The sequence below is a fragment of the Pseudorca crassidens genome, chromosome 19, assembly GCF_039906515.1.
Source record: "Pseudorca crassidens isolate mPseCra1 chromosome 19, mPseCra1.hap1, whole genome shotgun sequence".
In the NCBI taxonomy this organism is placed as follows: Eukaryota; Metazoa; Chordata; class Mammalia; order Artiodactyla; family Delphinidae; genus Pseudorca; species Pseudorca crassidens.
This window is the reverse complement of record NC_090314.1, coordinates 17011295-17032221: the sequence shown is the minus strand read 5'-3', so window position 1 is coordinate 17032221 and position 20927 is coordinate 17011295. Positions and strand designations below refer to the sequence as shown.

The 20927-nt window shown below is 53.7% G+C and overlaps 1 protein-coding gene across 5 annotated transcripts; it reads right to left on the bottom strand.

Moving 5' to 3' along the window:
- Nucleotides 1-2350: 2350 nt before the first annotated feature.
- On the bottom strand, nucleotides 2351-18483 carry TRARG1 (trafficking regulator of GLUT4 (SLC2A4) 1). Of its 5 annotated transcripts, none has more exons than XM_067714204.1 (3): nucleotides 17673-18483; nucleotides 8731-8863; nucleotides 2351-2947 (listed from the first exon to the last, which is right to left on the bottom strand). In XM_067714204.1, exons 1-3 carry the CDS (start codon nucleotides 18057-18059, stop codon nucleotides 2886-2888), a joined length of 582 nt encoding a protein of 193 aa, XP_067570305.1. In that variant the 5' UTR covers nucleotides 18060-18483; the 3' UTR covers nucleotides 2351-2885. The 5 variants fall into 5 exon arrangements, with proteins under 5 accessions (XP_067570305.1, XP_067570306.1, XP_067570304.1 ...); XM_067714205.1 differs by lacking the exon at nucleotides 2351-2947 and adding an exon at nucleotides 4475-7257; XM_067714203.1 differs by lacking the exon at nucleotides 2351-2947 and adding an exon at nucleotides 4475-6955.
- Between the last annotated feature and the right edge of the window lie 2444 nt (nucleotides 18484-20927).

Below are 20927 nucleotides of genomic sequence, written 5' to 3'. Positions count from 1 at the left end.
CAAGGGAAGCTGGGAAATGTAGCTAGGTGCCCAAAATTCAAAGGAAAATGGGTTTAGTGAAAAGCTAGCCTGTTCTTGCCACAGAAACTAATATATTGAGTGGGTTTAGAGCAGGGTTAGCAAACTACGACCGATGGGCCAATTCCCATGCACCCCATGTTTTTACAAACAAAGATTTATTGGAGCACAGCCATACTCCTTTGTGTATTGTCTATGGCTCCTTTGTGCCACAACAGCAGAGTTGAGGAGTTGCGACAGAGACCATGTGGCCTGCAAAGAGCTGGCATGACCAACATGGAAACCAGCATTATTATTATCATGCTTACTGTTTGCAGTTCGTTTTTAGTAGCAATTGCTGAAGAGTACGCAATTGCTTTTTTCTTGCTTTGAAAGAGGATTTGCCATCTACTGTCAGACTTGACACTTTTCCTTATAGCCCAGGGTGGAGAAATCATAAATAGAACATTTGGAGAAATCCTTCTGAATCAGAGATAGGCAAACTTTTTCTGTAAGAGGCCAGATAGTAAATATTTTCGGCACATTGAAGGTTGACTCAGCAGCCATCTGCAGGGACTGAGGGTGACAGAACGGGGATGCCTCTAGACGACACCGAGGACCAGATTGTTGCCACCTGTGTCCTGGACACCCCGGCCTGCTGTCATCCCCAGGGAAAGGGGAAGGAACTCTGAAATGACTGGGCTTATGTTTTCTGCAACTAGGCAGAATGGAGACAAAAGAGAGATTAAACTGAATTATAAAGAAAAAAAGCAAACATTTCTTGCACACCTGAGTTTGGCCTGAGACTGTACACTGACATCACCCTTACTAAACACGTGTTAAGTGGAACCATCAAACAGAACTCAGCGCAAAAGCCCCAGCATCAGGGAACGGGCAGATTCCAACATGTGCAGTACCCCCTGCCTCTCCCTGGGGGATTTGAAGCCCCTGACACTGTGGTTTGGAAAAATTCGGTCAGAGGGAAAATCACTGGAGAGATTCTGAGTCATTCTTTCAATACTGCCCACTACCACCACCCCCTGTCCCACACGGCCAGCCCCGCTCCCAGGCACCCACATCCGGGGGTCCCACACCCCTGTGCGCTGAGCGCCCCCCACCCCAAGCATGCTCACCCATCATCCAGTGCTCACCTCCTTCCCAGCTGGGGCCCTCAGCCTTTCACCAAGACCTCAGCAGCAAAGAACCCCCCATTTATGACAAGTGGCCTCAACAGCAATAATGACTCGTGTTTACTAAGCAGGTGCTGCGGGTCGGATGGTGTTAAGCCTTCTCACACGGGACTCATCCTCCTAATCAGAGGGGCTAAAGGGCTCAGGCCGTGTGCCTCGAGTCCCCGGTGACCAGAGCATGGTGGGGATGGACGCTCTGCTCCCGGAGCTGTGGGCAGCTGGGTTCGCTGCAACCCCAAACCTTCGAGGTCTTTCTAAGCCTGCCCTGTTGGCAGGAGGAGAAACTGGAGAGTCAGCAGGGGCCTTCCTAGAAGCGCATTAGGCAGAGCAGAGTAAACCCAGAGCTCGAGGTGGGGAGGGGCCCAGATGCCTAGAGTTTGCGATCCTCAGGCTTCCTGCTCTGATGAATTATTCACGTCCACAGGCAGCAGATCAATAATGCAGGAGGCAGAAACCCTGGCAGGGCCCAGCTTCTAGCTGACCAGCTCTGTCCCCCGGCTCCGGGGAGGGACCCTCGGCAGCCCTGTCGCAGTGGGGCGGTGTGGGCAGGCCAGTGGGGGAAGTCAGCTGTGCCCGGGCCTCTGCAATCCAGCTGACCTCAGGGCTCCAGGCTGGGAGTGGGCTACAAACACAGCCAGGAAGGGGAGGCCTTTTACAATTTCCGTACTTCCTCTGCCTGCAGTGGGCCTGTTGGGCCATCAGTACAGGGGAACCATGTGTACCTGGGCCAACCCTGGGAATAGGAATTTCTGCCAGAGGACAGGGGTGCAAGAGGCATCACAGTTTCTCGAGGTCCCTTCTTCACGCTTCCTCCAGGGCCTAGGGGCTGGGGGATGGAGACCCAAGAGAACCAGGGTGTTAATTTTGACTGCGAGTAGAACTTTCCATCCAAGCAGCTTTAAAACACCTGCTTGCCTCCGCCAGCCCCATGCAGGTTCTAGCCGGTGCATGGGGTGGGGGTGAGGGGTGACAGGCTGGGAGAGGGGAGAAGGTCCTGGCTTCCTAGGGATTTGTGCTTTGGGGGCACACTCACCACCCACACATACCCATACCCACACAGGCCACCTTCTGCGCGCCGCAGCCTCACAGGCAAATGTAACGGAGCAAAGGGCTAGTGTGCCCACAGCACAGAAAGCCAGACTCTGACAGCAGGAGTTTGCCGCAAAGTAAAGGTTTATTACAGAGCACCCAGCAAGGGAGTGGGAGACAGGCCTCAGACCCACTCCAACTTGGTCTTTGAGTTAGCAGTTTGTTTGTTTCTTTTAAAGGGAATAACAAACTGGCTGGGATTAATCATTGTCTTGCGACATTTCTTAATCATAGTTTCATGAGTCAGGATGTCTCTGGATTCCCAGGCCAGGTGGTCTGTGGCTCGGGGGTCTGTTAGTTCATCTTGCCGTAGAGAAGTGATCTGAATTTGCAGGTTAATGACGAGATCTATAACAGCAGTTCTAGTACCTTGGTGTTGATATTCACAACAGCAGTCTGAGTCATCTGATTCTGGTTGATTAATGTTCAGTTCGTTCAGGGTTGGGGTCAGAGGGAACAAGAAAGGGAATAAAGTTTTGGAGAGAGAGATCAATCATAAACTCGTTAAGGGAACTCCGTTAAAGGGGAACTCAGTTTCACAAACACTCTGGGAAACAGGGTGAAGAATTTTTCTGCTATGAGACCCCCCCAACTTACTTGGGGTTTCTCTTAATGTCCTTCTCTTTCCTTCTCAGTATTGCCTTGATTTTCTCCATTTGTTTCAGTAGACCCTTGTAAGAAAGAAAGGAGGATGGGACTTCCCTGGCGGTCCAGTGGTTAGGACTCTGTGCTCTCCCTGTTTGGGGAACTAAGATCCCACAAGCCGCGCGGAGTGGCCGAAAAAGAAAGGAAAACAATTATTATTTTTAGAGGGGAGATAAAAGACCCGCCCCCACAGAAGGTACGGCCTAAGGGGAGACTGCAGCAAGTTGGCCCACGTGACTCGGCTTCAGGCGTCTAGCCCAGAGCGTCCCCAACTTCAGTGCACAGGAACCACTGGTGATCTTGTGAAAGGGCAGAGATTCTGGATCGGGGTGTGGCCTGAGCTTCTGCATTTCTGACCACTCCTGGCGACGCCCATTAATGCTGAGTAGTAAGTCTCGAGGGCCCAGCCCCATAGCTCCCAACTTCAAATGACCATTGAGATCACCTGGAAATCTTTAAAGGCTCTGGAAGCTTAGGCCACACCTCAGACCACTTAAGCCTGATTCACTAGGAGTGGCGGCCAGGCACCAGCGTGGCCCACGCTCCCAGGTGATTCCAGCGTGCCGCCAGGAGGGATTGAGAAGCCCGCTCTAGACCCGCACAGCTCACTCCTTTACCTGGAGACTGAGGCCCAGAGAGAGGCCAGGGCTGCTCAAGTTGACACAGCCGAGGAGTGAAGGTTTGAGGCCTGGGCCAGAGACCTCTCCTGGGCATGCGGGGTGGTCTCCTGTCATGGGTCAGGGAGAGGCAGGTAGGGCTGGGGATGGAGGGGAGCAGAATCTCAAGGGCCAGCCTGGGATGCCCAGCACCTCCCAGGTTCTGGGGTGCTCTCCTGGCTGTGCCTTGGGAAATTGTTATTGGCATTCCCCACGTGTATCCAGCCCTCACGGTTCACCAGGACACGCCACTGGGTCTCCGCCAGCCCTGTGGGTGTGCAGAGAGGATCACCGCACCGTTCACAGGTGGGGAGTCCAGGTAGAGAGAGGGCGCAGCCATCTGTGATTTCAGGCTTTCTGCATTGTGGAAGCTGCAGCTTTTCCCTTGCTGAATCTCAGACACATGTCCCCCTACGCCCTTTGCCCCCTACAGCCTTTGCTCTCCAGGCAGCAAAGCATGGCGGCAAGAAGCCAACTTTGGGGTCAGACCTAGGGATACGGTCAGTTCACCAACATTTCTTCAGTACCTTCTGCATGCCAGGCATGGTGTGACCCGGGCCCAGTGTCTGAACCTCTCTGAACCTCGGTTTACTAATCGGAACCCCGGGATAACACTAGCGACCCCCTCGGATGGCCGTGTGGATTTACCAAGGTTTGTAAGACGCCAGCACAGCCTCCTGCCCTCTTCAATGCCTGAGGCCTTTGTTCAGAGGCAGAAGGAACGACCAAGGGAAGACCAGCATCGCTCACCAGAGAAACTGAGGCTGGGTGAGAACAGATGGCTTGCCCAGGGGAATGCTTCATGGTGGCCATGGAGCCCCTGGATGGCCAGGCTCCCCAGTGCCCCCCAAGTTGTTTGGAACCCTTTGAACCCAGCGGCACAAACAAGACCCTCGGTGGGCTTGGACGGTCAGATTTATTTCTTTCCATGCTGAGAAATACAGAGAGAACTGGTGAGTGGGGGCCGGTGGCGGTCAGGGGGTGGTGCTTGCTGTTCCCTAGGGGACCTGGGGAGGGGCTGGGTCAGTGCCCCAAGCCAGGGGACCACTGTGTTCATGCAGCCAGTACTGGACCCACGAAGGCGCTAGGATGGCAGGGCCACTGTCCCTTCATGTTCAACGAGGCCTGGGGGTGTCAGGAGACCTGTGGGTGGGAGGCAGCAGGGTCCCTCCGTCCCAGCCTTACCTCTGAAGGTTTCCCATCCTCTGGCCCTGGGCTCCTCTCTGCCGGAAGGGCCGGTCTCCCGAGGCCTCTGCCCCTCCCGCACACCTTGGAGGCCTCTGAGCTACATCCTTAGTATGACTAGGAGACTCAAGTCGTTCTCGCCTGAACGGAAGGATGCTCCTGCCGTGCCTGCGTCTGCAGTGATCTGCTGTGGCTTCTCTCCTTCTCCACTATCCTGGGTTTGGAGTAGGAACCAGTGTGTGTATCTGTGGGAGTGCGTGCGTGGCAGGGCCTGTTTTTGTGGGTGAGACTGTAGATGGGGGGGCAGGTCTAGGTGTGCGTGACGGTCCCAGGGCACACAGAGGCCGCGGTCCCACCTCTGCCATCATTTTCCCACAAGACCACGCCTAAACAGTCTGGTTCACTGCTCTCTTCTCCCAGGGGTGCTGAAGCTGGGGACCCCTGGGACCTGCCGGAAGACAGCTGACTCATGACCCCTCCTTCCAGGGTGGGGGCCGGTGAATGTCAGATTCATAGACCTCATCATGACTCCCCTGGCCTGACCTGACCTTGAAAGTGACACAGATACTCTGGGCTTATCCCCTTCCTCCCCGCCCCGACAAACACGGGCATTTCTATTTTGGCCTCAAAGGTCCCATAAAGCAAATCCAGCTGATCCCTCCTTTAGGGTCGGGAGAGGTTGGAGTTTATTCCCTGGGTGGGTGACTGACACAGGAATGCCAGCCCTAGAGGGATCTGCCCATGCCCCTGGGCCCTGAACCCTCCCTTCGTTCATACAGGCCCTCCTAGAAGGCTTGGGGCTGTACCCAGGACCCAGAGCCCCTCCCGGCAGACAGAGCCTCTGTGCTGACATGCTCCCTCCTCAGGAGCCTCTGAGGAGGGTGGGAGAGACGGGCAGGGACCCTGAAAGGAGGCATGAGGGTCCTGAACAGGCACAGAGGAAACATTCTTGGCCAACTTGGGGCCCTGAGAACCTGCCCTCCCAACCTCCTGGAACCCTAGCTGCTAGGCAGGGCCTCACAGGGTGGGAAGGCCTGTAGCATCCTTCTCCAAGGGTTTGGGGGCTGAAGCCAACAGGGGAAGTGGGAGCAAGAAAGACCCGGGAGAAATCTGAGGGGCCCTGCTTAACTCCTTCCAGGTGTCCCATTAGGTCCTGAGACAAAGGCCATGGTGTCCGGGCCCCTGATTCTAGGCATGTGGATGTGTTCCTAAGCCCGGGTCCCCAAAGATGGGACCCTTCAGCCAAGCTCTTCCCTCTATCTTGAAACTCTCTAGACCCCATGAACAACAAACCTTCATAAAAACTCTGGCCCACGCCCCTGCAGAAGGCACAAACACCCCTAATGGCCTGGGAGCCCATGGGAATTTCCCCCAGGGGTGGTCCCAAAGCCTGCTCCAGGGAAAGCCTTCGCTGTTTGTGGTTGGCCAGGGGCACAGGGTGAGGCACAGAGCATCAGATGCAGCTGGGCTGGGAGCTGGGAGCCCAGGCCCCACCTGAGCCACTCTGCATGGGGACCCTGAGCCCCTCTGCATGAAACTCCGAGTTTGTGCCCCAGACAGCCAGGGAGGGCCTGTCAGGATGAGAGCTCAGGCCTGGGTTCCTTTTCACTTGCTGTCCTGGAGGCAGGGTCAGGCCCCGGGAGTTCTTGGTGCCCCAGGCTACGGCCCAGGTAGGGACTGGAGGCAGACTGCATCAGCCTGGCAGATGCTCAGACGCCAGACTTCTTGGCTGAGATGCTCGTGAGGCTGAAATGTCTGGGAAGAGGCCTATGGGTCATGCTGTCCCCGTTTCTGTCTCCACCAACATTCCGCTTGGTGCCTGTACCCTGCGATGGATGTAGGATTGAAGTATGGCTGTTGCCTCTTTCCAGAGCAGCTGCACATCCTGTGTGTCCGAGGGGTTCCAGGGCATGTGCTGAGCAGAAGCTTGGCCTCTGAGCTCAGGGTACTGGCTGGGATCGCAGCAGGCACGTGGCACAAGGCATGCAAACAGTCTTTTTTATCCTGCCTCAAGAAAAATACAAAAGATAATAAAGGCCCGCGTCTTTTCTCCCGGTCATCAGACATGCAGGGACTGTGCTGCCTCTCTCCCCGCTGTAGTCTTGCTTGTGGGGCTGGTTTCTTCTCACTCTGGCTGTATGTGCTGCTTGGCAGGTCCCAGGAAATCGTGGGGATGAGAAACCAGCCAGAACCCTGGGGTTAAAATGCCGGGACGTGCATCTGAGATTAAACCACAGTATTCACTGGTTTCACAGTCAATTTCATCTCCTCCCTTCCTTTCTTCCTCTTGCTTTCCCATTTGATGTGGGCTGGCAATGGGGTGACTTGGGGGTTTCCCTCCAAGTTTGCACTTTTGGAGCTGGGGGACAGGTGGGCACTTGGCAGTCACCATCCTGTCCTCCGAGGTACATGGGGCATGTGGGTGTGGAGCTTTCCAGCGGGTGGGGGCCTGCTTCTGCTAGCACAGCCCCCTAGTTAGGTTTATTTCTTCTGAACTGTAAAGAAAAGAACAGGTATGGCAGAACAGAGCTCAGAACATAGGGTCTTCTGGTCCCTTTTTTGAGGATTTGAGTCTTTGTTTCCTAGCGGGAAATGGTACCGGGGTGAGTTGGCTGGGGGCTCCCGGTGGAAGTGAGCTCCTACCAAGGACAGGACCGGGGCCTCGGTGGTTGGTTCGGAGGTAGGCACGTGGACCCCTGAGGCTAGAACCATCGCTGCTTGAATATTTTAGTGAAAACTAAACAGTCCCCTTTGCCAATTTGAGTCCAGTGGTTGTCACTTGCCATTGAAAGAGTCATGGCTAAGGTGACAAGCAGCAGCAGAACAAAGAGACTGAGACGTCAGAAGGTGATACTGAGGCTCGTACCCTGGGCTAGTGGGTTCCTGCTTCTCAGGCACCTGCACACCTGTCCAACTCAGAGATTATGGAACATGCTTCCGCTCAGACAGACGAAATGGAGGACCTGCCTTTTGAAGCCAGGCAGACTGATTACAGACCTGAACTCTTCCCTCTCCTACGAGGCCAAGGTCCCCCATGACCCCACGGCTGAATCCCAGGCTTTCTACCCCAAGTTGAAAACTCTGTATTCCAGATCAGTGCCTCCCAAACTCTAACGATTGGGCTGGGAATCTTATTAAAATGCAGATTCTGATTCAGTGGGTCTGGGTGGAGCCTGAGATTCTGTATTTCCAACCCTTTCCTGGTGTCAGCAGCCACGGCTGCTGGCCCATGGAGCACACATTGAGGGGCAAGGTCTTTAGGGGAACAGCTTACGTTGATCACCAAAGGGGCAGAGATGCTTGGAGGCTCCCAATGTGAGTGTGTGACGAGAGGGAAATGGACAACACTGACCTGCATAGCCCAGAAATTCTCAAAGCTGCCTGGGCTCTGTGAGCAGCTGAGTGTCACCTTTGAAAATGGTCGTCCTGCTTGGATAACTTCCCTGGGCCACCTTTGGGCACTCACAGAAGTGTTGCTTCCTGACTTCCAGCACGTGCATGGTTGACTTCCAGTAGGTCCTGGCTGTCTCATCAGGGATGCTGTCTGGCAGGCCCCCAGTTTACAAAGCAGAGTCACATGCATCATCTCAGGTGACGCTCACAAAAGCCTCTGTGCTGGAGGCTTCTTCCTACCGCTTTCGACGTGAAAACCCCGAGACTCAACCCAGGCAGACCCTGGTGCGGGACCCAGGACCATCAGAGCTGAGACTAGAGCTCGTGGCCTCTGACTCCTGGGCACGTGCTCTTCCCACGCCCTTTCCTAGTGATCTATTCTCCAGGCATTAGAAAGTCAGAAAGCCAACCCCACTCAGGCAGTCCCTGCAGGGGACTGGGTTGCTTTCCTTGAGTGAGAGGGAAAGGCTGTGGCCCACACGTGCTCTTACCCTTCTCCCCACCAGCACCCCTGTCCCAGGGCCACAGCCTTCCACAGTCCTCACTGAGGAAGCTGGAGTGCGGCTGGGCCTCACCTGCAAAGTTGACAGCCACGGCGACGATGATGATGACGACCCCCAGGATGATGAAGGTGACGCTGAGCATGCCGGCCAGGCGGCCCAGCCTCCGGGCCCCGTCCAGGTCTCCCTGTTGCATGCTACTTCGAGACTGCAGAGAGAAGGTGGCAGAGACCTCAGGAAGGCTGTCCTTGGCAGCCTTGGAGGGGGCCCCTTACTGAGCCCCTGGAACACACCCGGTCCCCACTGCGGCCCACACTCCAGCAGCCCCCATAGGGGAGCGGCAGGGGGCTCCTTCAGGACTCCAGTGGCCAGACCTCTTGAGGAGACCCGTAACTAAGCCTGCCCCTCGCTGGCAGGGGACAGCTGGAAGCATGACCGAGCAATGCAGGGTGTTATCTCAGGACAGTGACGGGCAGGGTGGTATAGTGGAGACCGAGGGCCTGGGAGGGTGGACCAGGTCCAGGCCGTGCTGAGCTGGCAGGAGAGATAAGCCAGGCCCCCGCGGACCCCAGCCCAAGGCTCATTCCTACAGCTGCACTAAGGCAGCCCCTGTGGCTTTTTCTATGGCCTGCCATACCTGCCTCTTTTGCTCTGTGAGCCCCCTCTTGCCATAAAAGGAAAGAAATCACTGGCCCTCCCTCTCCCTATATCCCACCCAGGAACCACATCCTTGTTCAACCAAGTCCACTTCCCAGATCACACCAGAAAGGCGAGGCATTTGGGGTTTGAACCAGGAAGGCTGGGGCTGGGGCGGAGCCATGTATGGCTTCACAGGGGCCCCTATCTGATATTTCACTCCTTCTCAGTGAGCTCGGCTTCTCTTGGCCCTATTGAATTGGGTGAAATCAGGTGGGTTAGGATGGGGATGGACAGAGGACATAGGGACAGATAGGATCATGAGGGGTCCGGGGGGAAGCAGTAGGAGGTGTGTCCCAAGCTTCTCCCCCGTCACCACTGCCAGGCTGGCCTGGGACCTCCAGATTCCTCCAGCTCTAGAACTTGGACTTCTATTGATAGAACAGGCACAGGCAGGAGTGTACTAAGAGTGTGACGACTTACAAGACCTCAGGCCGTTTATTTGGTTATTTATGTTCTGATTGTTGGAGGCTCCTGAGTTCAGCATGGAACCATCAAGTACCTTGACGATGATGGTGACGATGATGACAAGGATGTATTGAGCCCTTACTTCGTGCCGGGCAGCTTACTGACGACTATGCCTAAGTGGTCTCATTTAGCCTCAGAATCATTCTATGAGGTTGGCAGTGTTGCCCATTTTTAAAGACGCTGAAGTTCACAGAAGCGACACCTCCCCCCTGTTCTCTTCATTGGGGCACCCCCCGTCTCCTGGGTCCTGTCTTCATCTCTCAGAATTCTGATTCCCCACCTCCACCCCGTGGTTCCCTGTGCCAAGCTCCTTCCAGGCCAGTGCCAGCTGCCTGCCCCAGTGTGACCTCACTCACTTTGCCCCAAACCACAGCTTCCTACTTCCCAGATCTGCTCCTTGCCTTGCACGCCTCCTTCCACGTGCTCAAGCCCCAATTATTGGCAACAGCCTGGAGTGTCCTCCCACTGGGTCGTAACTCCCCTCCCATCCTACTCTACTAATTAGTTTCCTCTCCTAGTCAATTCCATTGCAACTCTCCTCTCTAGCTTCGCTGCACTTGCCCTAGTTCCAGGGGCCACTTCTCACTCAAGCCATGACAAGAGCCTCCTGAAGTTCCCCCTGGCTCCAAGCTCTTTTCCTCTCCATTCTACTCCCCACACCACCATTTCACCCTATAGATATTCATGCCAGGCATGGTGCTAAGACCCTGGGGTGCAGCGGTGTACAAGAGAGCCCCGGTTCTTATGCTCATGGAGCTTACAGCCTTGGGGGGAGGCTGGCCTCCATTGTGACCACACAAATAAAAGTAAAATTGCAAGTGTGGGTAGCGTTCCAAAGGAGAGGTACCTGGTACTATGAGAGTTTATAAAAGGGGAGAGTCAGGGAACACATCCTGAAGGGAGGACATCTGGACTGCGATATGAGAGATGAGTAAGAATTAAATAGCTTTTTTTTTCAAATGGAAGAAGAGTGTTCTGCGCAGAGAGAACAGCATGTGCAAAGGCCCAGGGGGAGTCCCTACGTGGCAAATATGTAGATGTTCAATAAATCGTTATTGACTGAAGGAAGCAGGTGGGAACTTGACAAAGGCCAGTGCAGCCGGGGCTGAGACAGTGAGGAAGAGGAGGCTGCAGAGGCGGGCAGGGCCAGGCCAGGTAGGGCTCTGCCCATACAGCAAGGAGGTCGGTCCTTATCCCAGAACAGTGAGAGCCAGTGAAGATGGAAGGATGGGGGCAGAGGATGGTATGATTGGATGCAGGTTTCCCAAAGACCCCCCTGACTGTAGTGGGGGATCACAGGAGAGCCAGGAGCTCAGGCAAAAGCTCAGAGAGATGATGATGGCTGAGGCAATCACTCTTGTCCAGCATCCTCCACGGCCCCCCACTGTCTGCAGAACAGAGTCCAAACTCAGGTTCGCTTTGCATTTCCTGGTTTTACCCTCTGCCATTCTCTTCCACAACCTCTGGGTCTAGCCGATCTGAACTGCTCAGGGTATGAGCACCGACTTCCACTTGCCTTTGCTCGTGCTATTTCTCCCGCCCACATTCCTGCTCCCCCATAACACCTCAAGTCCAAATCCTCTCTATTCTTCAACAGCTGGCTCCAATGCCACCTCCTCTGTGAAGCCCACTGAGATTCCTCCACCCCCACTGGAATGGTCATAATCCCTAGCATTATTTGAACATTTACCTTGTGCCAGGAACTATGCAATCAAGTCTAGACCTCAGCCTCTCTCTGCTGCCCAGGGACATTGGGGCACCAATCACTCCTTGGTCTTTTCACACTCTCCTTCTTGACTAGATCTTTTTCTCTCCTGTCTTGAAGAAATCCTCTATTTGTCTCACCCAGTTGTAGGCTCCCCAGTGCCTACAGGACAAAATCCAGATTCCGTTTTGTGACAGTTGGGGCCCTTCTTGATCTGGCCTTTCTCCATTTCTCCAGTTGCTTCTCTCACCACGCCTGCCTGGTGTTCTATATTCCAGCTGCATCTCCTCATCTGTAAAATGGCCTAATAACAATCCCTGCCTCATAGGAGTGGTAGAGGATAAAATGCTCTAATGGATGGCAAGCTCAGGTCACCAAACTCAGGACATCAACACCGAGGCAACATTGGGAGGAAGAGGGAGCAACATACAGAAAGACTTCTGGGATTTCCAGGAATTTCAGCTTCAGAAATCCTGGGGTTACCTTGAATCATTATCCAGGACCCATTCTCAGCTGTAAATATAGCATCAGGGGGAGGGGCAGAGGGTTTAAGATGAGTCCTGCCCCCCATTTTCCAGAAAATGTCTGTGCAGTAATGATTCAGGGCCATGGAGAGAGGCACACAGGTAGTTTCTTGGGTATGAGAGGTGAGGAAGAAAGGTGAGAGGGAGAGAGAATTTTTTTCAGTTATACTGAGCCCAGTCTCACTTATTTATCCGCAGAGCCATCAATCCACGCATCCTTGGATTGATGGAAGGTCGTGCTTGTTCCTTCAAGCCTGAGGGACGCCACTGAAGGAGACACAGTGGGAATGGCTGCATGGGACAGGGCAGACCTGGTTGTGGCTTCTTTGTTGTGTCAGACACTTTATACACTCTATGCACTGTAAACCTCACAACTATTCTGTAAATTTTAGTTTTCCAATCTGTAGAAAGGAGGGATAGTAACTGCCTCTAAGAATAGAGCCCTAATCTTACATGAGAAGTTGTCCACTGCTAGCTGGCACTCATTTCTGAAGTACCCCCCTCCCCAATTAGTTTCCAAATGAAAGATCCATCCCTTGTTTCCAGGGATGGAGGAAAACACTTCATTTCTTTTTATGAGTAAATTACCAGCTGCTCTGCGTCCCCGTTAGTGACATCAACTTCCTCTTACACCAAATGGCTCAAGTTGAAGGCAACTAATAATAATTGCAGTAATGGTTGTAATGACTGAATTAATAGATCATTTGTGATTGCAATGACTGTGGGAATGGTGAGTGAGAAAATGAATTCAGGTTAATAGATCAGTGAGGAAAGATATTGAAAAAAGTTTGAGTGTGGGGAAAGGACAAGGCGGGGTTGGGGAGAGGATAGGGTGAGAAGGATGCTGATGGGAGCTGCTAGAGGCTGAAACCAGCCAGAGGAGGGTGACAACAGAGCTTCTCAGGAACGAGCTTTCTCCACCCATGAGGCTCAGGCCAAGGCCTAGCAGGTCTCAGGAGAACTGACAAGATGTGCCAGGGCTGATCAGTTATTGGCCCTTCCACAGAGATCAAGCATCTCCCAGTAGGTCAAGGCAAAAGGATGTGCTTCTCCATGTGCTTCCCAGCACTGTCTCTGCATAGACACAATTGTTTCTGAAATGCCCTGACTACAGTTTAACCCCCCTGTTGCTGGAGAGAGGGGAGGGGTGGTGGAGGATCCTGGGGAAGGAGTCAGGGCAGCTGCAGTGGTGGATGGGACGGATTGGCAAGACTTAGGGGCTTGAGACCGCAGCTGTTTACCAGCTTATTCAGGAGCATGTCAAGAGGCTTCCCTGGTGGTCTGGTGGTTAGGACTCCATGCTCTCACTGCAAGGGCCCAGGTTCGATCCCTGATTGGGGAACTAAGATCCCACAAGCCACGAGGTATGGCCAAAAAAAAGAGAAAAAAAGATGTCAATATCTTAAGCCATATGCCTACATACCAGCTGACCGTCAGCCCTGGTCAGGGCTTAGCACTCTTGTTGAGTGAATGGATAAATCATAAATGAATGAGAATGAGCCTGCAACACATCAGTTAAATAATTAAGTTGTTGAAAATGCCTAAGTAAGGAAGCGTTGAAGCCACTCTGGGTCTCTGCGTCGCTCCCACATGCTGTAGGAACAACCTACAGAGAAGGGACTGCTCAGAGGCTGCAACCCAAACCACAGACAGGGCCGCCTCCCTTTCCCAAGGCTGTAATGAGGGGTGAGACTCCATTAGATCCAAATTGCTAAAAGCCAGAAATGCCTGTCCACTGGGGGTTTGTCCTGTCCGCTGACATTGCAGTTTCGTTTAGTATTAATAATAATAGCAACCACTTCCATTTATTAAGCATTTACTATGTTCCAGGCTTTGGCACACACGTTAGTTCATTTAATCCTCCCAACAGCCCTGTGAGGTAGGTGGTTTTATTACACATCTTATAGATGAGGAGACTGGAGCTAAGGAAGGAGGTTGAATGATTTGGACATGGTCATGTGACTTAAAAGGGGTAGAGATGGGATACACACCCAAGTCTATCTGATGCTTCTTTTATCAACAACTGAAGGCCCACTGCCTGGGGCCCAGCATCCCTCACTGACAGGAGATCTTGCTGGATCGGGGAGCATGGCCATTTCTCATCCTGACCCAGAGGTAAAATGGATGAAGCCAACCTTGCCCTGGCCACCCCAGGAAGCTCACAGGAAGCTGCGGTGCTGAGCAGGCCTGGGCCTGGACACCTGTGATCACAGCTCCTGAGGTAGAGCCCCTGATCCCAGCCCTGGTCCCAGCAGGCCCCTGTCAGAGCTACAGTGGGAAGGACACTGCTGGTCCATTAGTCTTCCACTGACGGAGTGAGTGGGTGGTGGAGAGGAGGCTACTGGGAGGTGGGGGAGAAAGAGAGGGAAGGAAGTAGAATTATTCCCTCCCTGCATAAATGCCTAAAAGGTTTGCCTTTCCTGGGAGGGACACACCATCCTTGTCCCAGAGGTAGATACAGGGTGGGGCCATGAAGAGAACACTGGATTCAGTATCCAGGTGATGTGCCTCTTGCCAATTGTGTGACCATGGGCAAGGCACTGTTTTACATGCCTCAGTTGCCTCATCTGGTAAATGGGAACAATTAGCTAGACTCTGTCAGCCTCATACTAGGGCATGCTCTGCAGACAGTGAGCTCTAGCCAGGCTGTCAGGGCTGTGGGTCTCCTTCTCCCCTGGGGTCAAGGGCTTGACCCCCTTCACTTGGTAACCAGTGGGAAGACTTCAGATGAGGAGCTCTGAAGTCTGTTGCCAGGACCTGGAGACACCAGCATGGAGACTTAACTCTCTTTCCATACTCTCTGTCTCTCCTTCACCCCTGCTACTGTTTGAGTGGCACCAAGTATTTCAGCTCTAGATAAATAACTGACCCCTCCCTCCACAGGGCATGGGAGTGTCCTATGAACTAGAAAAGTGAATATCACAAAAAAGTGACTCACACAAATGTTTTGGATTTCCAGTGTATATAGAAGTTACGTTTATACCTTTCTGTAGTCTAGTAAGTGTGCAATAACACTGTATCTAAAAAAGCAATGTACATACCTTAATTTTTAAATACTTTATTGCTAAAAAATACTGATCATCATTGCTCAGCAAGTTGTGATCTTTTTGCATCAGTAACATCAAAGATCACTGATCACAGGTCACCATGACAAATATAATAATAATGAAAACGTTTGACATATTTCGAGAATTAACAAAATGTGACCCAGAGACACAAAGTGAGCAAATGCTGTTGGAAAAAAAAAAGGCGGCAATAGACTTGCTCGATGCAGGGTTGCCACAAACCTTCAATTTGCAAAAAATGCAATAGCGGCAAAGCACAATAAAACGAGGTATGTCTGCTTATAAAATGTCCAGAAGAGGCAAAACCATGGAGACAGAAGATGGGTGATTGCTCAGGTTTGGGAGGGATGGGGAAGAGAAAAGGCCCTGGGTTTCTTTTGGAGGTGAGGAAAATGTTCTAAAGTTGACTGTGGTTATAGTTACGCTTGTCTGTGAATATACTAAAAATCATTGAATTGTACACTTTAGATGGGTGAATTGTATGATATGTGAATTATATTTCAAAGCTCTAAGAAAAACAACAAACAGGACTTCCCTGGTGGTCCAGTGGTTAAGACTCCATGCTTCCAATGCAGGGGGCACAAGTTCGATCCCTGGTCAGGGAACTAAGATCCCATATGTTGTGTGGCGCGGCCAAAAAAAAACCCAACAAACGTGATGGCTTCCCATCCCCGCCAGGGAGACACTCACCTAATTACTACCATCACGTGATAGCTCTTACTGTGTGCTGGGTGCTTTAGCACTTTGTAGGGCACATCTCATTTCACCCTCACACAACTCTATAATTTAGGTGTTATGCTGACACCCATTTTGCAGATGGGAATACTGAGGACAAAAGATGTTTGAGTGACTTGCCCGAGGCCACAGAATACCCTGTGGTTTTGTCTAGCGTGGGTGCTTCTTGCAATGTGTTGTAAGGATCTGTTTACAAGTTTCTCCCCACTGATCAGGAGGCTCGTGGGGATTGGTGATGGCATCTGGTTTAGCACTGTATTCCCTGCCCCAGGCCCGGTGACCATCAGACCTGACTCAAGAACCTGAGAAGGATGTAGAAATGCACTGGGGGTGGGTTCGGTGGTCTCACAGCCTTGGGCCCAGGTTGTCCTTGACAAAGGCAGCTCCTACCCAGCTCACACCCTGCCACCCCCAGCAGGAGATGGATTCTAGCGAACGTTTTCTCCTGGGTCCTTGTGTGGATTCCCTCCGCAAAGCCTGTCTCTCCTCCTGGGGCTTCTCCCTGTAACCAAGAGGTTGGCCCTGCCCACAGCCACTGGCTGCACCCCTGTGGCCCGGCTCTGCCCCCAGCTGCCTCCAAGAGCAACAGGCAGCACAGGAAGTTCCTCAAAGGCCTGGCCCAGCCCTGGCTCTTCTGCCCACACCAAGTCCCTACCGGTGTCCCCTAAAGCCCTGGCAGGTGGTGCTGGATTTGGTGGGGGTTGGGGAAGGCCCCCCTGGCTGGAGACTGGGCCTCGGTGAGGTGGATAGAGACGTATGAGGAAATAAGGGGTTTCTCAGAGGAGAGTGGGCAGCAGGAATGACCACAGCTCCTGGGGGCTCGATGATGATGATGACTCAGCAGGGGAGTCACTCCAGAGGGGAAGCAGACAGTGTCTCCGCTCTCAGTGTACTGTCCCCTGCTGCTAACCTCATTCTGAAAGTCATTCCCTGCCAGCCTCTCTCCGTGTCTCTCTCTCACAATCTCCTGGACCGCAGAAGTCACTTGCCAGCACGTACCAACATTTTCTGTGGCTCCTCTGTAAGTAGCTCTATCCAGATGACTTGGATTGGAGCTGATCTAAGGTAATTTACTCAAAACCCTAGAGCATGAGTGCGTGGGAAGCAAGGACTAGCCCCCATGCCCCTCCCTGGCCAGGCCAGCCATGCCCTCTGACACACGTGTGTTCCCACCCTTGGCCCAGGCCCCCCCACCCTGAAGACATGCTGAAATCGGTGCAAAGGCGAGGCCCAGAGGGCCCCAGCGAGAAGTTACCCCCAGAGGAGCAGCCCTGGGGCAGCCGGGCCCCGGAGCCCTCAGTCCATGGCAGGGAAGCCACTGCCTGCTCTTGGAAACCAGAGCTGCCAGAGGCTGACAGAACTCCGGGGGCGGGGGGGTGCCTGGCTCCCCTCCTGAGAACATGGGGCCCTGGGACCCCATGCCAGGTGCAACCTCTGCTGATTCACAGCCCCACTCAGGAATGACTCCTTGGGACAATGCCCCCGACCCCTGCAAAGGCAAGACCCCCAACTTGGCTGTATTTCTGTGCAGAATTTAGCTCCAGGTGGCTCTCTGGAATCCCCTTCCCAGCAGGGATGTGTGCAAAGTCAAGCTGTGATGTCCAGGAGCAGAGATGAAGGAGGACAGCAAACAGAAGCTCTCCAGGCCCCTGGACCCCTCTCCAAGGGGGAGTAATAGACCAGCTGAGAAGGGGAATCTTCCCCCAAGCCCCCGGCACCCAGCTCTTTTCTCTACCTCCCAGGCAGGGAGACTGGTGCCTGCAGGGAAGCGTGGCTGCTGACCCCAGGCCCAGCCCCTGCCCTGGAACAAAGAGTAGCACTTACCATAATGGAAAAGATGAGGGGGATGAGGTTGAGGGGCCAGATGGGGCAGAAGCAGGAGGTGATGGCAAGGACGAGGTAATCTTTGGGAACTTCTCTGTCCCGGGTATAGGAGGTGGTGGCAATGGAGGATGCCCGCCTCGAGCTGGCCCGGGAGGATGCCTGGGGGAGCGAGGCCTCCCGGTGCCCCTCGGATACCACCTTGAAAGGCAGACTGTGGCAGCCCTGCTCCAGGTCCAGAGCCCCCGAGGGGGACTTGGATAGCTTCAGGGGCTTGTCATCCTGGCCCCCGACCTTGGTGAGGAGTTTCTCCATCTCCGGCAGGTCCAGGGGTGAGACGGTGCCTGGCTCCTGCGCCGGGGAAAACTGAGGCTGCCCGGGGTGGGCCATGCTGGCCTGGGCCTTGGGCTGCTCCAGCTCCAGGCCGGGACGAGGGGCTCCAGAGGGACCTCAGCGCACCATTCCTCAGCCCAGACTCAGGGCCTACAGGTCAGGGGCAGACGTGTCACCCAGGAGAGCAAGGGCCAGCTGGGGGCTGGGAGGGTCAACCTCTCCGGGCCAGCTGAGTTCAGAGTCTCAGGCCGGCCTACTGCCCCATGGAGCTCCGGGAAGCTGGAGCCTTCAGCTCCATTCAAGTTTGAGGCCAACTTTGCCGATGCTGCTGACAGCACAGATGGGCGGGGAAGCAACAGAAAGCAGCTCGAAGAGCAGAGAGAAGACTGCTGTTCTCCGGAGTGAGGCTTAGACTAAGTCAGGGAGGGTGTGTGTGTGTGTGTGTGTGTGTGTGTGTGTGTGTGTGTACATCACCCAGCCTCCCTCCCTCCCTGCCCTCCTCAGAGATGCTTTTCAATTCCTCTCTCCCCAGAGAACCGCCCAGCAGCATTCTGCCTCTGCCCCAGCCCTGCCCAGCCCAGCCCAGCCCAGGGGGACTTGGGCCAGCCTCTGGCTTCCACTATTGACCCAGGACCTGCTCTTCTGGGTGGGGGCTCTGGATGGGGAAGAAAGACAGAGTGGGTCCAAATGGGTGTGTCTTCAACTGTCACGGGAGACTGAGCCCTCTGCTGCTCCTCTACTGGGGCAGGCTCCCGCTTCTCCTATCTGTTGGGAAACGCTGGCCCCTGGACCTACTGCATCCCACCTCGACCCTGACCTCCAACGCCCAGAGGCGTCCAGGCCAGAGCCTGGCTCCTAGCTCCAGGGGGGCTACTACTAGTGTGGCCCCTGGATTCTGCCTGGACCCTCTGAATGGGTGTATGAGCAGCTCACAAAGGGGTGGGGCAGAGGGGTTATTAGGGAGGAGTGTTGGCCCCATCTCATGGCCATTAGAGCTTTTCTAAGGTGCTTTTAAAAAGCCAGCAAAGGGGCTTCCCTGGTGGCGCAGTGGTTGGGAGTCCGCCTGCTGATATGGGGGACGCAGGTTCGTGCCCCGGTCCGGGAGGATCCCACGTGCCACGGAGCGGCTGGGCCTGCACGTCCGGAGCCTGTGCTCCGCAGCGTGAGAGGCCACAGCAGTGAGAGGCCTGCGTACCGCAAAAAAAAAAAAAAAAAAAGCCAGCAAAGATCCTGTTTCAGGAGCTCCTTAGCGCAGATGCCGACTTGAAGGGCCCGGGTTCTGGCTGCCTGTCCTCTGTCTCTTTGTTCTCTCATGTCTCCTCCCTCCGTTTCTGCCACCTTCTCTATTGTCTGCATCTCTTTCTATGTCCCCGATCTCTCTCCTTACATTGTTTTATAAGGTGACCTAGAACCACCAGGGTGTGTGTGTGTGTGTCTGTGTGTGGTTTGGGGGAGGGCATAGATCATGGGGGTTGGGGGTGGGAAGTTAGAGGTGAGAAGGGGTCTCAGAGGTGGTGGCGTTCAAATCCTTTGATATCACAGATTAGAAAAGCAAGGCCCACAGTCATCTCAAGCTGTATCCCAATCAGATATCAATCCCTGGTCCAAGTCCAGGGGCTGGCTTGGAGCAAGATGAGCCATTTTAGTGGAAAGAATTATCTTTGGGTTGTGTATCAAGCTGGCTTCAGAAATGCTGCTTCCAACAAGGGCCGTGACAAGGCAAAGGAGGCAGAGAGTGTGACGGGCAGGGAGTGGAGAGCTGGCCACAAAGGGATGGGAGGAGGGCTCCCCCAGGCCAGGGATGGGGCAGAGAGAGTGAGCTGGGCTCTTGTGCCCAGGAACTTCCAATTTTATTTATTTATTTTTTAACATCTTTACTGGAATATAACTGCTTTACAATGGTGTGTTAGTTTCTGCTTTATAACAAAGTGAATCAGCTATACATATATCCCCATATCTCCTCCCTCTTGCATCTCCCTCCCACCCTCCCTATCCCACCCCTCTAGGTGGTCACAAAGCACCGAGCTGATCTCCCTGTGCTATGCGGCTGCTTCCCACTAGCTATCTATTTTACATTTGGTAGTGTATCTATGTCCATGCCACTCTCTCACTTCGAGAGACTGGCTAATGTCATTTTAAATAAGAGACCTCCTGCAGAGGGTGGCGGGTTGGGTGCCTGAGACCCCTGGACTCTAAGTCCGTGTCCAGCTTAGACAGGATTCCGTGTTACAACCTGGGAGCTGATTCTTGGGGTGAAGGACTCAGGCCCTGTGGACCTACCGCTGCGCAGCCCAATTCCATAGCCTCCAGCCCAATGTGACTACCAATCGCCTGAAATGTGGCTCATCCGCACTGAGACGTGCTGTAAGTATAAAACATATACTGGATTTCAAACATTTAGTACGAGAAAAAGAATGTAAAATATCTCATTAATACACTGTATATAGATCGCATATTGAAATGATAATATTTTGGATATATTGGGCTACATAAATCATTCTTAAAATTAATGTCACCTGTGTCCTTTCTTTAATATGGCTGCTAGAGAATTGAAAACGTGGCTTGCATTATATTTCTATTGGGCAGCACTGGCCTGGAGGACGGAAGGAACCTGACATAAAGGGATTTTTTGACTTAATAAAAACTCGAAGAGAAAAGAAAAAGCCAAGAAGTCCTCAGGGTGGCCCACGGCAGCGAGGTTACCAGGTATGCTGGGGTTCAGGGACTTGGGAGCCGCGTTTGCTCTGTCTGCTGTGAGATCCTCGGCTTGTGGTGCCACCTAGTGGCCGAGTGGTGGTGAGGGAAAGGACCAGAAGTGGGAGCGGAAACCAGGACCAGGGGCCCCGGGATTGGGCTCCGGGGCTGGTGAGCCCAACCCAGCCAGCTGTGCCTCCTCTGGCCCGATCCTGCCCCCGCCTGCAGGTG